Source organism: Cenococcum geophilum, assembly GCF_001692895.1.
Source record: "Cenococcum geophilum 1.58 unplaced genomic scaffold K441scaffold_13, whole genome shotgun sequence".
NCBI classification, from domain to species: Eukaryota; Fungi; Ascomycota; class Dothideomycetes; order Gloniales; family Gloniaceae; genus Cenococcum; species Cenococcum geophilum.
This window is the reverse complement of record NW_027137571.1, coordinates 2,745,644-2,760,840: the sequence shown is the minus strand read 5'-3', so window position 1 is coordinate 2,760,840 and position 15,197 is coordinate 2,745,644. Positions and strand designations below refer to the sequence as shown.

Genomic DNA, 15,197 nt, shown 5'->3' with positions numbered 1-15,197 from the left:
TCCACCTGTGAAGACTACTTTGACGTGACCGTTGACGCTCTTGAGTGTTCGAAGAAGGGTGAGCAGGACGTATCCGGGACGAACCGGAGGGAAGTGTTTTTCGTGTTGAATCGTGCAAGCCCGAGCGCTGCAGCTTCAGACACTCTGTAATTGGCGGTGCTATCTGTGCTCTTCGGTCTTACACTTTCGGATTCATCGAGATTGACCACGCGCTTCAGGACCGGGAATGCCTCTGGGGGACTTTGGAGGAGTGGTCCAACGCATCCATTTGCACACCGACCATTGCTCTGCGTGCGAGACGCTTACGTATTTGCCAGTAATTGCCAAACACTACTGGGTAAGCAGTCAGATGCGCAGTCAGATGCGTGGCCAGAGTGTGCAAAGGATTGACTCCGGCATCCACCATATGCGCCGTGTCTTGGGGGTCCGAAGAGAAAAAAGGGCAAAAATTGTCAGCCTGTACGGCATTGGCTACCCGGGATAATGGCTTGATGGCAGAAGTCCTCGCATTTGCCACGAGGCACACACAGACAGCTCTCTCCGCATTTCGCTAAAAAAGTTCGGAATAAGCTCCATGGGGGTGGCTTTATGGTAATAGTGCTACGAGTGCTTCCGAAGATGCTGGAAAAAGTCCAAGAGTCCTCCAGTGCTTTGTGGGGGATTGGCCTTTTTATTCAGGTAGAGATTTGCGCAAGGCTGCATACCAAGAACTCGGCCTCGATTATCTTGCACATGCCAAAGCAGGTTCCTGCGCCTGTGCTGAGGAACTTAAAGGCCAAATCGCGAGTGCGAACGCGACGCAAGAGACAGTCGGAAATATCCCAGTGTCAGAGGAAGCTTGAATGAGTTGTTCTTCACAGTAAGGCAGAAATTTTTGAAGCTGTCCAGATACTTACTGTGCGCCAGATATGGCGTGTTATATTAGCTCCACAAGAGTAAAGAAGGCTTGGCTTACTACGACGTAACTGCGTCATAACATCAAGCCAATATCCATGGAATCCACCTACAATACGAACGCCTTCGCAAATAGCCACCATTTCTGCAATGACTTGAACGACACCAATTGAAACTTCCGGACCTCTCCAGAATGTCTTCCTGTTTCGGATTCCGTAAGTCTCGGGCAGATGATCGCCAACCTCTACTTCCACAGTACCACGATGATACCTCGCTCCAGCGGCAGCTCCACCAGAAGCTGCATTCGTATCAGATGATTCGGGCGCTGTCAAAAGGATATATGCCATCAAACGAGCAGGTAATCATCAACTTGCGGACACTGCTTTCTGCCGACATTCTCAACCCCGATAACCCAGATATGAGCGATTCTGGACGCCTCCTTGTCAAATACACAAAGCAATGGCTCCAAGAGTTTATAGAATTTCTCCAGCATAAGAACAGTGAGGATCAGATACAGGATTTTATCTGGTTCCTCTCAAAGTCTAAGGTTTCAATCGATGTTGACGACATCGCATCACGGGCCTCGAAGGCTAAAGTTAAAGCGGATACAGCCGCCGGTACGCTAAAGCTATTGCGATCTTACATGCATAAAGCTAATTGGTATGCAGCCTACCGAAGTCTACAAACCGTTGGCTCCCTGCTCCTCATGAATTCGGATTTCCGCCTCTTCCTCTCTGATCTCAATGTCATCGGCCGTGAAGTGTTCAAGGATACTGCGTTTACGTTATCTGAGGTTGCAAAGGATGCTGGCAAGCGGCTTGAGCCTTCTCAAGAAGAGCAGCAGGCTTTGAAAGAGCCTAGAGCGGATGCTGGTGCCCCGCCTTCTGCGGGCAAGCTCAATGGGGAGCTCTCAGAAGTAGCAGACGTTGTTGGTAATGGTGCTGTCACGGTTGTAAAAGAAGCTGAGCAGAGTTTGGCTGAGAAATTGACCGGAGATGAGAAAGCATCACTGCTCTATCGACTGAAACAGGTTGTGTTAAACCTCCGAAAGCGAACAGATTACTCCGATTCGGTATCTACCATATCATTGCTTCTAAAGCGGTATGCAATGACATACTCTAGAGCAATTGGGGATACAGTTAGCACTATTCAAGATGATATTAATAGTAACCATGCAATGGATCGGGCTGTACAGAATTTTTGGACATTTCTAAGTTCATTTGGAGAAAGAGAGGAATGGAACAAACTCGAACAAATTTTCAGGAGAGTCATGGACCACCGTCAAAGAGATCCGGAATTCGAAGACTTGATAAAGGATATGGGCAATTCTTTGCAAAAGCTTTTGATTGATCCTGACTTCTTCGACCATGCTGATGAGAAATTCAAGGAGCTAAGAGAAAAATCTCGTGGAGTAGGACCCGACTCATCACTCCGGAAGGATGTGGACGAATTCTTTGGGCAAGTTCAAACGACCTTCAACTCCGTAGTTCACGATAAGGACATCGCTAGACTGATGAAAACTTCGACGGAGATATTTAAGATTCTCTCTCCTGCTCACACTTATACCAACGGAGAGCTTGTTACTGATGTTATCAACGTCTTCATTCCCTTACTTGTGCAAGCTATTCAATACATCCCAATTCCTCGTCTTGAAATATCTACCCCTGATATCGACCTTCTCCTTGAGAATCTCATTATTGAACCAGGAAAAACTGTGAATCATAGTTCCTTCCTACCGTACAGACTTCGTGTAGAGACTTACAACGACCTGGAGATACGCAAGGCACGGTTCCGGACAGTGTCCAAGGTTACGTCACTGGTCACCCTTAAAATAGATGGTCTATCTATGCGAGCAGACGAAATAGGCTTTTTGCTTAGAGCCCATTCCGGCCTTCTACGTTTGGCAGATGAAGGTATCGCCTCGTTCCATCTCGATGAGAGGGGCATCGACATCCACCTCGATTTGGAGATTGGCAAGGAAAGGCTCGAGAAAATCGTCACATTAAGAGCTGTCCGCGTACATATTCACAAGCTCACCTACAAAATGCGCAAGAGCAAATTCTCTTTCATCGGGTGGCTTTTCAGACCTCTCCTTCGCCCAATCATCCGTAAAGCCATGGAGAAGCAGCTCGCATCAGCTATTGCAGATGGCCTGCATGCCGCAAATCGAGAGCTTTTGTTTGCTCGTGAACGACTCCGTGCCACTCGCATCTCTAATCCAGAGGACATCCGCACCTTCTTCAAGGCTTTGATGGCCCGTTTAACGCCGGAAGATGACCCCGACCTCTACATTCGTGTTGGCATTACCGAACCAGGGAAGGGCGTCTTCAAAGGAAAATATGCACCTGGCAGTATTGTGAAGTTGTGGAACGAGGAAGCTACCAAGGCTGGCGAACGTGTCGACGATTATGATCAGGGCGGCTGGAGAAATGAAGTATTCGACATTCACACCGCAAACATGACCTAGCAGGTCGTCCTTACTCATCAGATATGCTTAATGTCTACAATTCTTCATGTACTAATCTTTGGGCGGCTTGGTCAACCTTTGATGGAATCGGGAACCAGTATATTGTTACGAATAGTGGACGAAACTTTCATTGTCCTATGCAATGTCTAGGTGAAAAGTCATATATGAGGTTGTTTTCTGGGCTTCTTTTGGATCATGCGTTCATGAATCTGTAAAATTACCATAAATTGAAATACAAATGAAGTTATCTTAAGCCTTGGGCACTTTAACTGACCTCAGGCTCAATATTGCAAGCGGTCCAAACATTGAATTATGCAGGACTACGTCAGTCATCCACTAAGATGCATTATTTGCGACCAACTTCCTATTTTTCTCATCTCCAAAAGCTGATGGAGCGCGCAGTCACATGAGGGTGCAGAAAAAGTAACTTTTAGGTAATGGGCGTCATTGCGCGACTATTCAAAAATCTCTCGGGTGCTCATGGCGTTACGAGATCCAATACGGTTAAAGCAGAGTTTTCGTTCTTTGCCTCTCGACAAGTCATATTACGTGCTCTTGATAAGCTGAAAAACCCCATCGCTTCCGCCTGAGACATACTAAAACATGGCGGCCTCAATTAACCAGCATTACCACGGTCTCGTGGATATGGGAAGGTATGTAGGTGTCAGAAAAAGATTTTTGTTGAGAGTCAGTATCACAACGGCGGCGGGTGCCTTTCTGCGGTCCTGTACGAATGCGGAGCGAGCCTGGGGGATCGGCTGAGCTGTCTTACCCATTCTGAGCTAATTCGGATCTAGCAATGGTATTCGCTTTTCAATCACGGACCTCGCGCTCAGCACGCAGCGCATCTTACCAACCATTTACCAAGACCGCGCCGCTATCTCGCTCTACGACGCGCAGTGGGAAAACGGCCAGGCGGTTGCGATTCCGGACCCCGTGATCAAGCAGGTAGTGCAGGCGCTTCGGCGCTTCAAATCAACGTGCGAGGATCATGGTGTGAAAGAAGAGCACATCCGTATCGTGGCCACGGAGGCGACGCGGCAGGCGAAGAACTCGGATGACTTTCGCGAGCAGATTCGCGCCGCGACGGGGTGGACTGTCCAGCTGCTACCTAAAGAAATGGAGGGAAGGGTTGGCGCTTTTGGCGTGGCGAGCAGCTATGATTCTGTTCATGGTCTTGTCATGGATCTGGGTGGAGGAAGTACCCAGGTTACTTGGATGATGACAGAGAACGGTGAGGTCAACATAAGTGAGAAAGGGTCTATAAGCATGCCGTACGGGGCTGCTGCTTTGACTCGTGAACTAGAAGTGGCGAATAAGAAGGGCTCTAAAGGCCGTGACAGCTTTAAGCAACAAGTGATTCAGAACCTCAAAGCAGCAATCAAGGATCTAGGGATTCCAGATAAGTTGATGCAGGAGGCCAATAAGAGTGGCCTATCGCTCTATCTTTCTGGTGGAGGGTTCCGTGGTTGGGGCTTCGTTCTCATGAGCGAGCACCCAATCAAGCCATACCCAATTCCAATCATTAACGGGTTCCATGTTACAAAGGACGCGTTCCACGACACTGCCATGGTACAGGCAGCCGTCCTGCAAGCGTCCTCGGAGATGACACCAGAGATATTCCGGGTCTCTCAACGTCGTGCTTCCCAAGTGCCCGCAGTGGCTTTCCTCGTCTCATGCCTAGCTGAAGCACTTCCATCCATCCACGATGTTCACTTTTGCCAAGGAGGTGTGAGGGAAGGGATGCACTTTTCAAATCTTGAGCCATCAACTCGGGCTCTGGATCCATTCATTACTGCAACTCTTGCAAATGCTCCAGAGTCTGTGACCGAATTGGTTCAACTGTTGCTTACAGCTGCACCCCTTCCCCCCTCTGCAGGCAAAAATTCAGGATCGTGTGTATTCAGTGTGTCACTACTTACTGCTTTCGTCCAGGCCATGTACGTGCACGCTGCGCTGCCCAAGGATCTCCGGGCGGGAGCAGCACTTCGCTGCACCACGACCGGTTATTTAGCAGGAACACATGGTGTTAGCCACGAGCAGCGTGCACTACTTGCCCTACTGCTCTGTGAACGCTACGGCGGCTTAGGCTCTATCAGCCCTAGCGAGCAGGACTTCTACCGTCGCATCGTTCAGCTAGTCCCAGAGAGTATGCCTTGGTGGTGCATGTACCTAGGCCGTGTCGCCGCAGTTGTTGCGAGCGTTTATCCAGCTGGTTTGGTGAGGCAGAATCGTCTCGAATTGAGCACGGTATGGAGTCAAGGGAAATCCCATTTGTTTCTGAATATTGATTTCACGTTTGGAAAGCGCACCGAGGNCATGGAAGCTTGGGATGAGGGATTCCAGAAGGCAATTAATGCTGTAGAGAAGGCGGGAAAGAAGAAGAATTGGGCTATAGGTGGAATTGGCTATAAGGTAGCTGTCAAGGTAGACGGAAAGGATTACAGTACATAGAGAATGTGAGATTCAGTTGCTTAATAGTTCAAAAATTGGTTGGAGGCAGTAAGGGAAGTATACGGGAAAGTTTCGTACGCATCGAAGCACACCGCTGTTTTCGTTGAGTAATTAATGCAAGCGTTTCCCGTTTCCCGTTTCCCCGCACACGTTGATGGTGCATGACGAAAACTATCGTGACCTGGAAGCAGAGTCATTAATTGACAAGCCGAGCTGAATTGAGCAACCTATACGCGACGGAGCCCTCACACGTGCGCTGAAAATATCCAGTGCTGTGAAGACACGTTGGGTTAGTGGTAGGATCTGGAACGATTCCATAGTTAGAAATTATCGTGAAAGGGTAAGACGCGCGTGCTACAACAGCTTTTGCGCCGGCTTTGGTCCCAACAGCATGGCTCTCGATGACACATTCAAACAGCAACTGGATGCTAGATGGAATATCGATGCTCTTTGAGGAGTACTTTCGGTGATAGGTTCCTTCCTAGTCCTCCTCGTCCGTTAGTATTGGCCATCTTCAGTAATATATTCCTCTTCCTGGAGTTTCCGGTGCGAGGCGCAGCTCAGGGAATAATTCCGGTGCAGCTTCGTCATTGCTTCCGGTTGGCTTCAGTGGTCAGGGGAAAGTTGGATTGACTTTGAAAATATGCGGAGAGGACTCCGTGAGGTCTAAGGTTGTACAAGGGGGGTATATGTGCGGATTACATGGCGTAGAGTGTATGATAATAAGCGTTGTTGTCCTTGTCACTTTGCCGAAGATGATTGCTCTGTAAAGCCTTTCGTTCCTCTAAGGGTCAGGTCCGCTACTTAAATTTTCCATCGGCGGATTCCATTACGTGTCAAGTATATGGCGCGTGAGGTGATTAGACGAATACTGGGCTTACCCTTGCCCCTTGTTCCTGAGTGGCGGCTGGCGATCGTGCCGCGTCCAGCCGTCTTGTTCACGATGTTGCACCTGATGACTTCACTACGACTCATAAATAGAGGGTCCGCCTCTGACCTCAATTGACTCGCGCCACTCCTCTCACTTTCTTTTGAAATTCACCGCCGTGAACTCTCCTCCTAATTCGTCTCCCTGCGTTGTGTTGCACTGCCAATCGGCGCGGCCGCCTCAGCTTCTAGCTTTATAGACAAGGAACGCTGACCGCTTAGCCGCAGATAATCAAAAGGTTTGAATCTTGCGCCAATTAAGCCCTGTCTTTGGACCCCGTAAAGAAGTAGTGTTACATGCGTCATTTCCTTAGATTATCACTGCCCTTGCTACCCGTTCCTCACATGTGCATATAACCTGCCACTATGTTTACCTCTTGACTAAATTCACGTACTAACTGAAGCTATTCGCAAGAAATTTGGGTTCATTCCCGCCTATCTATCTCTCCAATTTCCACCCAACCAGAGGGCTCACGCGAGAGCCTTGGGCCTCAACCTCAAGCACCAATTCGTGTGGTGAGAGTCTCTCTCGTGAACTCATCGCCAACATGGATACCCCACCAGCCAAGATGAATACCCCATCAACCAACGGAGCTCTTAACAAGCTATTGGATCAAGTCATTCGCACACCAGGACGGCAGCCATCCCCTCAACCGACACATCTCAACGTTCCCGGTTCTACCACCCGAATCCTTCCTCAGGAGGGCTCAGGATATGTTGCACCCAAATTTGAAGGCAAGGAGCAGCAAATGGAGGCCGTCATGGATGCAGTCGAAGAGAAGGGATTTATCCCGCAAGATTTCGTGGAATCAGAGACAAGATGGTTCTACAATGAGCTCGGAATTGACGACATGTACTTTTCCACCGAAAGCGTGGAAGCGTAAGTGCTAAAATAAATCATTACAACCGGTTCACTAGGCTGATGGTTTCTTCCAGAGTCGTCAACCACATCCATTCCTTGTACGCCGCCAAAGTTGCAGCCTACGCCCGCGACGACAAGCGCTTGGAAATCCGATTAGATAAGGAGGCAGTCGATCATGCTGTTTATATTGACACTAGCAAACCTGGTATTTCGGTTGTGGATGGTCCTCGCTATGAACAACGCATTGATGAGAAATATTTGAATGGGTCTAAGGGCAGCATGGGCTATCGCGTGGAAAGCTTCCGCTCCGCTAGCCCTCTCCCTGGTAGTCAGGAACACCAGCTGCGATGCTATTTCGTTTACCAATGCGAGTTTGGTACACCAGACCCAGCCGATGACGAAACAGATTTGGAAAAGATTGGCGAGAAGCGTTTCTTGCAAAAGGCCACGAAGAATACGAAGGAAATCTACCAGGAGGTCATCGCGAGTGCGGTCAGCCGTACTGGTCCCGTTATCGAATATTTCGAGATTGAAGATTCAAGGGAAAAGAGACTAGTTCTTGCCTACAAACAGGGGTCAGCCTTAGGCTTGTTCAGTGCCTTGAGCGACCTTTACCACTACTATGGCTTGACCTCCTCGAGGAAGTATGTCGAACAGTTCTCGAACGGATATACAGTGATGTCCGTCTACCTACGTCCGGCGTCCCAGCTCGCCAACTCATCACGATACCCGGCCATTGAGGCCTCGATCCATCAGATCATAAAAGAGATCTCGTTGCTCTACTGCATACCCCAAAACAGATTCCAGGCACATTTCGCAACTGGACGGCTAAGTTTGCAGGAGACTATCTACGCGCACTGCGTGTGGGTGTTTGTGTCCCACTTCCTTAACAGACTAGGGTCTGAATACAATACGCTTGCATCACTTCTAGATACGAACAACAGTGTGCATGCGGAGCTTCTCTCCAAATTAAAGCGCCGTCTTCGAGCAGAGACTTTCACGGCCGACTATATCCTGGAGATCATCAACCAGTATCCCGAGCTTATCCATTCGCTGTATCTTGCTTTTGCAAACACCCACTACGTGCAGGCGAGAGGTGAACACGATGACTTCATCCCAACACTAAGTTTCTTGCGTCTAAAGATCGACAAGGTTCTCGGCGACGATGAGCTTACGGATCTCATCACTAAGAACGTAGCCAACGAGCACCACGAGATGGTCATGACAGCTTTCCGTATATTCAACGGCAGTGTCTTGAAGACTAATTTTTACACGCCAACCAAGGTCGCCCTCAGCTTCCGACTAAACCCCATCTTCCTTCCCCCACAAGAATACCCTCAACCACTCTACGGAATGTTTTTGATCATCAGCTCAGAGTTCCGCGGCTTCCATTTGCGCTTCCGCGATATTGCGCGTGGTGGCATTCGAATTGTCAAGTCGCGGAGCCAAGAAGCTTACGCTATCAATGCGCGCTCACTCTTCGACGAGAATTACAACCTCGCAAACACTCAGCAGCGGAAGAATAAGGATATCCCTGAAGGAGGCTCCAAGGGCGTTATTTTACTAGATGTGCATCACCAGGACAAAGCTAGAGTGGCATTCGAGAAGTACATTGACAGCATCCTGGATCTGCTTTTGCCTCCAACCAGTCCTGGTATCAAGGATCCCATTGTTGATTTGCATGGGAAGGAAGAGATCTTATTCATGGGTCCAGATGAGAACACCGCGGACCTAGTTGACTGGGCGACGGAACATGCGAGGGTTAGGGGAGCACCATGGTGGAAGTCCTTCTTCACGGGCAAGAGTCCGAAACTGGGAGGCATCCCGCATGATCGTTACGGCATGACCACCTTGTCCGTTCGAGAATATATCCTTGGAATCTATCGCAAGCTGAACCTTGACCCAAGAAAAGTCTGCAAGCTTCAGACCGGTGGGCCAGACGGCGATCTTGGGTCTAATGAGATCTTGTTAGGCAACGAGATGTATACCGCTATAGTGGATGGTTCTGGTGTGCTAGTTGATCCAAAGGGTATCAACCGTGAGGAGCTAGTACGTCTAGCGAGGAAGCGTGCTATGATATCTCAGTTCGACACGTCGAAGCTCTCCCCGGAAGGCTATCGCGTCCTTATCGATGAGAACAACGTCAAGCTTCCAAGTGGCGAGGTTATTTACAACGGAACGACTTTCCGAAATCTGTTCCACCTTCGTGGCGGCTCTCATTATGACATATTTGTGCCGTGCGGTGGTCGTCCAGAGTCCATTGATCTCAGCTCTGCTAGCAAACTCATTGTTGACGGAAAGTGTGTCATACCGTACATTGTCGAAGGCGCCAACCTGTTCATTACGCAAGATGCAAAGCTCCGACTCGAGAAGGCTGGCTGCATTCTTTACAAGGATGCTTCAGCGAACAAGGGCGGTGTCACATCTTCGTCGCTTGAAGTTCTTGCGTCTCTGTCATTCGATGATGCTGGCTTCATTGAGCATATGTGCGTACGCGAAGATGGAACGGCTCCTGAATTCTACAACAACTACGTGAAGCAGGTACAAGAAATCATTAAGGACAATGCAGCTCTTGAATTCGAAGCAATCTGGAAAGAACACCAAGCGACGGGAGAATTAAGAAGCACGCTCAGCGACACATTGAGCATCGCAATCACCAAACTAGACGAAGAGCTTCAAGGAACAGAATTGTGGGGGAACTTAGAATTGAGGAAGTCTGTCCTCGGCGATGCTCTACCAAAACTTCTTTTGGAGAAGATCGGCCTCGAGACAATTATGGAACGGGTGAGTGCATTAGGCCGATGATCTACTATGTTTTAACTCACACTTGCAGGTGCCTGATAATTACCTTCGTGCTATCTTCGGCAGCTACCTTGCTAGTCGATTCGTATACAGCTATGGTATCTCGGCCAGTCAATTCGCGTTTTTCGCTTTGTAAGTTGTCCCCGTCGCAACACACCAAAAAAAGAACAACAGACTGACATTGTCCCAGCATGAACAAGCGCATGGCCAAATTAACTACTTAGGGAAGGAAGTTAGCGGTTCATTATACACAGGGACGGGGAATATGCAATGGGCACGGCACCTTGAAGCGTGCCTGGAGTTCGGAATGAGGGGAGTTCGAAGAAGGACGGTGCAATTAGGGCGCATCCTTTGTGATGCTCGAGGGACCTACTTGACTTATGCTTATAGAGATTTTTCTACGTGGGGACGGCCATGCATNCATGACAAGTCTAAACTAAAAGCAATATATGAATTATGCTTCTACCTTTGGTTGGTGGCATTGTTGTGGTGAGTTGTGAAACCAACAAGGCTCGCTTGCCTGCTCTCCAGCTCAACCACCGATCCAAAAGCGTCCACCTCCGCTCCTCCACCATCAACAAAACAAACCCGCCCCGCCCACGACCAACTTTACCTATTGCCGCTGTACAGATAGACCTGAGTCGCGTTTCTTCGTAGAAGAGTAAGCCAACCGATTTATTCCGCTTTCCCCCGCGCGCGTCTTGTTTTTGCCCCATTATCGCGCGCTATCTTCGCACGTCAGTCTCGCCGGCGCCTTCGCATTTCCTGGGCGCTCTACACCGCACACATTTCCCTCCCCTCAAGACCTATTCTAACACAGTCGCCAGCACCTTCCAAACCGCTCCGCACATTTCTCCGTCCGAATTCGCCTCGCCCGCAATGGCCACGACTCGCGCAAACACAGGCCACTCGAAGCCTCGCGTGTTCCCGAAGGTCGAGGAGGTGCCCGCGGTCAAGAAGTCGGGCCCCAAGAAGGCGGGCCCCAAGAAGGCGACGACCAAGGCCAACACGTCCAAGCCGCGCGCGAAGAAGGTCGCCACGGGACGCGTGACGAAGCCGACCGCACCGAAAGAGAAGACGACGACGGCCACGCCCAAGAAGAGCGCGCCCAAGGCCGTCGCGGACAAGGTCAATGGCGCCGTCCTGAAGGCCGAGGGCGCCGTCGCGGGCAAGCCCGGCAAAAAGGTATGTCAATTCTGCACCGAGCGGCGCGTCCCGCCGCTCGTGTTGTTGTGCTGCCGGCTGACATGCGCGTCGCGCTTTAGGCGGCTGGCACGAAGAAGGAGAAGTCCACCCCGACCACGACTAAGAAGGCCGCAGCACCCAAGACCAAGGCGAAGGCGTAGGCGGCGCGCGAGCGCTGCTTCTGCCGTCGTCGCCGTCATGTCGTTGGGCGTTGAGGCTGGGTCAACTGGGTCGGGGGGCTGGGGCGGGGAACCGGGTCCGGGGGCAAAGGGCAGGCAGAGTAAGGCAACGGGGTCAGCTTGCGCTGGTGGGAGGCGTCTGGGACATGGAAATCAAACGTATACCGCGTTGCTAGAGTAAAGCGCGACGCAACATCGACTGCCGTTGCTTTCATGTTCTCGAGGCGTCAAGTCTACCGTCTCTTAGCTGTTATTTCCTATTATTGTTTTGGGTTACAGATTTCTTTTAGCTCTCTTGGCTTTTGCGGAGGATCTGTTTCCTATGATGGTTATCTCTTATTTTCCCTTTGGCTATGGGTTATTGCTGTGGGATCATGACTATTCTATTGTTTCTCCGGGTGAGAGGTTTGTATGATATCCGAGGCCGGTTTTTGGTAGTGCCATGGACTATATTGCTTTGCGATGAGACTTATGAATACGCGAGCTTCTATATAGACGCGATTTGGTATGGCAATGCTCTCGGGTAGGAGGTATCACACAGGAGTTGGTCGTATAATAGCAATGTTATGATTACATGATCTAAAGTCCTTTCGGACCCAACTCCGAGTCCTAGTTTACAAGCCTGGTGAGCACTCCGCTTTTAAACAGCCTCTAATTTCTAACAGCCCATTTCCGTGACTAGGCAATCACTTCTAAATATCCCAATGACTAAACCCAGCGAGTAAATGGAAGCAGAAACTCTCCCTCAGTGCTACTTACTCTACTGGCTCTTCCTATCAGTATTTTGAGGTCGTACCATACGGTAGCAGCGAATAAAGTAGTCGCGCTCATTGAATAGCCTGACAAGAATATTCTGTCAATCTTTGAAGGCCTCTGCAATGAGTAATGGAATGACTTACAATTGACAACCAAAGGCCACAGCAATCCCACCGGTCCGAACAAGTTCTCCAGCGAGCCCATACTGTTTAAATACCCCAGAGGATCCGCGAAGAGTGCCTGGAATAGCCACCGCAGCCGCAATACTGTACATGGATGGAAGAGTTGGGCGGATATCGAAGCTCTGGAGAGTAGTCAGTATTCAAAACAAGGTCTCCGTAGTAGGAGTGTAACTCACAGAGCCATTCTGCCGGAAATAGCTTCGAATAAAGCTCATATTCCAAATAATCCGTAAGGCCATGTTGACGCAGTTGGCATACACCAACCCTTGCGCACCTAGTTCCAGTACTCGCAAAAACAGGTATGCTGCCCCGGCGAAGCCGGCGAAGAATGCGCCCATGTACAAGGATTGTCTGTGCAGCTGCGTATTTGTAGCGACGGCAGCTGCGAATGCTTCCGTGACACCGTTCAACGCCAGAAGCGGGATGTAGTAGCAGTATGTCGCCAACACATCACCTGCGCCTGTTTCAGCCCATTTGGATCCCGCAACAACTTTAAGCAGTAGAGGCGCTATGGTGGGGCCTAGGGCACAAGCGGCTAGAGAGATTAGGTTGTAGAGTTTCAGAATATCGCCGAGGATTTCTCGAGCCTGGCGAATGCCATCAGGCGAGGGCTTGTTGGATGGCGGATTGGAAGCGCAGAGCTTCGCGAAAAGGTTCCGGCTGCTTTCTTCGATTGGTTGGAAGAGCATGCGGGCGATTAGACCTCCGTAATTTGAAGCGAGCGCGTAAGCGCCCTGGTCGCGCAACGATGCCAACGAAGCTATGAGAATGGAATCACCTTGCGTCAGGATGTATTTGACACTTGATTGGATGTAAAGGCTAAGCGAGAGGCGGCAGAGAGGCTCGGAGAAGTAAGAGAGAATGTATTTCGTTTTGCTTGACTAGAGTTAGCGGCTGCAAAGTCTGGGACGGACACATGACGTACAGTGAAAGCATCCGACGTGGCCAAAGTGAGAACTGCTCTTTTACAGACACGGGCCACATGCGTATAGTATAGACTATCAGCAAAGCTAATGCATAAGCCAGCTGCCCAATGGCAAAGGGCAACACCCCGATATCCATCCCTGTTCTGCTGGCCCAGATTGCTGAACCGCACGTGCCGAGACATCGCAAAATAGTGGCTGCCGTCTCAGCAGATGCTCTCACTTTATACAGCATCCCGTACTGGACAGCTACAAATGCAGGCTCCGTGAGAAGTTCAATGAATGTAGCAAAACAATAGAGGCTCAAAGCATCCACAAAATAAGGGACTGGGGGAATCTCCGTCCGAAGCCATAAGATAGCAAGGGCATATATCAAAGGAACTCCCAAGACAATAGCAAGATAGGACAGGTTGACGACTGTCTGAACGCCATGAGCTTGACGCTGTAAGGCCACGCGGAGACTTTCCCTCGCAAAGTAGAGGACGGAGATTGAGTACAGTTCAAGTTGTGCAGAGACTCCGAGAAGCTCCGGAGAAAGGAAACGTAGAAGAACTTGATTGACAGCAAACGTGAGTGCTCGAGAGCCGACTTGTAGAAGTATAAGAAATGTTGCTCCCTTCGCCGAAGCTGACAGGATGGAGCCCGACATTTTTCCGGAGGCTGGTTGAAAACCCACTCTTTGTTAATAGAGAAGAGGTGGGATTTGATTGATTCTTTCAGGGGAAATATATCATCTTCAATATTGCGCTTCTCTCACTGCTGCTAATTAAAAGGAGTTGGTAGGGGTTTGCGATGGGTTTGATGCAGCATTATCGTCTACCGGAGTGCTACGGTGGCCTGAACACCACCATAAGCCGCGATGAATTTTCGAAAGCGCACCTAATTTTCGCTTTGGAAAATGGCTGGAGACAAAGAGGAGGCTGAAATCAGAACCAGGCGACTTTTAATGCGCCCATTGCGCCTCGAAGATGCTCCAGACGTTTTCCTTATGCGCTCTTCCACAGCAGTTATGACATTTACGTGAGTTTCCTATTCTCAATACACAACGTATAACCATATTGATATCCTATGTAGTCCTTCAATACCAGAGACTGACGTAGAGCAGTCCAGAGAATGGATCGCCAAATGCCTCGAGCGCCCCAACTGCTGGAACTTCTCTATGGAACTTCTGCCTAGGAATATCGATGATACCTTACACAAACCTAGAGTCATCGGTGTGATAGGAGCTATCCGGACTCCAGAAGTGGGATACATGATACACACTGATTTTTGGGGAAAGGGTTATGCTTCGGAGGCACTCCAAGCATTCATGCCCGTCTTCTTCGAACACTATTCAGGCAAGGAAATATACAGTTTTGCAGAAGCCCATGTTGATCCTGAACATATTCCCAGTCGAAAAGTCCTGGAAAAGGCCGGTTTCATGCTGTTGGAGGTGAGGAAACAAGACTTCCAGAGTCCTACGCTGGGTATGAGGGACACATGCATCTATCGGCTTGAACGGCCTGGGAAAGCACTTGAGACAAATTAACGCCTAGCATAGCTACTTGTGCTGACCTCCTTATTCTC

General features: G+C 49.7%; 6 protein-coding genes across 6 annotated transcripts; 5 read left to right on the top strand and 1 right to left on the bottom strand.

The window, feature by feature from the left end:
* Positions 1 to 1,087: 1,087 nt before the first annotated feature.
* Positions 1,088 to 3,361, top strand: K441DRAFT_551550 (uncharacterized protein; the record flags this gene model as incomplete). Its single annotated transcript, XM_067643106.1, has 2 exons — positions 1,088 to 1,511; positions 1,563 to 3,361. 2 exons carry the CDS (start codon positions 1,088 to 1,090, stop codon positions 3,359 to 3,361), a joined length of 2,223 nt encoding a protein of 740 aa, XP_067506117.1.
* Positions 3,362 to 3,964: 603 nt separating this feature from the next.
* Positions 3,965 to 5,815, top strand: K441DRAFT_676007 (retrograde regulation protein 2; the record flags this gene model as incomplete). The annotated part of the gene is made up of 2 exons (XM_067650904.1): positions 3,965 to 4,014; positions 4,159 to 5,815. 2 exons carry the CDS (start codon positions 3,965 to 3,967, stop codon positions 5,813 to 5,815), a joined length of 1,707 nt encoding a protein of 568 aa, XP_067506116.1.
* Positions 5,816 to 6,893: 1,078 nt separating this feature from the next.
* Positions 6,894 to 10,813, top strand: K441DRAFT_657321 (NAD-specific glutamate dehydrogenase). The gene is made up of 4 exons (XM_067648160.1): positions 6,894 to 7,622; positions 7,679 to 10,388; positions 10,438 to 10,538; positions 10,597 to 10,813. Exons 1-4 carry the CDS (start codon positions 7,291 to 7,293, stop codon positions 10,628 to 10,630), a joined length of 3,177 nt encoding a protein of 1,058 aa, XP_067506115.1. The 5' UTR covers positions 6,894 to 7,290; the 3' UTR covers positions 10,631 to 10,813.
* Positions 10,814 to 10,913: 100 nt separating this feature from the next.
* Positions 10,914 to 12,037, top strand: K441DRAFT_51479 (uncharacterized protein). The gene is made up of 2 exons (XM_067642107.1): positions 10,914 to 11,143; positions 11,234 to 12,037. Exon 2 carries the CDS (start codon positions 11,286 to 11,288, stop codon positions 11,949 to 11,951), a length of 666 nt encoding a protein of 221 aa, XP_067506114.1. The 5' UTR covers positions 10,914 to 11,143; positions 11,234 to 11,285; the 3' UTR covers positions 11,952 to 12,037.
* Positions 12,038 to 12,447: 410 nt separating this feature from the next.
* Positions 12,448 to 14,280, bottom strand: K441DRAFT_704544 (oligosaccharide translocation protein RFT1; the record flags this gene model as incomplete). The annotated part of the gene is made up of 4 exons (XM_067653540.1): positions 12,448 to 12,609; positions 12,670 to 12,830; positions 12,885 to 13,584; positions 13,634 to 14,280. The coding sequence occupies 4 exons, from the start codon at positions 14,278 to 14,280 to the stop codon at positions 12,531 to 12,533; spliced, it is 1,587 nt and encodes a 528-aa protein (XP_067506113.1). The 3' UTR covers positions 12,448 to 12,530.
* A 297-nt stretch (positions 14,281 to 14,577) lies between these two features.
* K441DRAFT_551462 (acyl-CoA N-acyltransferase) lies at positions 14,578 to 15,159 on the top strand (the record flags this gene model as incomplete). Its single annotated transcript, XM_067643100.1, has 2 exons — positions 14,578 to 14,651; positions 14,706 to 15,159. 2 exons carry the CDS (start codon positions 14,578 to 14,580, stop codon positions 15,157 to 15,159), a joined length of 528 nt encoding a protein of 175 aa, XP_067506112.1.
* Between the last annotated feature and the right edge of the window lie 38 nt (positions 15,160 to 15,197).

Coding starts and splice junctions, on each gene's coding strand:
- K441DRAFT_51479 (XM_067642107.1), top strand. CDS start 11,286: ATGGCCACGACTCGCGCAAACACAGGCCACTCGAAGCCTCGCGTGTTC.
- K441DRAFT_657321 (XM_067648160.1), top strand. CDS start 7,291: ATGGATACCCCACCAGCCAAGATGAATACCCCATCAACCAACGGAGCT. Junction 10,389..10,437: donor TCGAGACAATTATGGAACGG/GTGAGTGCATTA, acceptor TCACACTTGCAG/GTGCCTGATAATTACCTTCG. Junction 10,539..10,596: donor CAATTCGCGTTTTTCGCTTT/GTAAGTTGTCCC, acceptor ACATTGTCCCAG/CATGAACAAGCGCATGGCCA.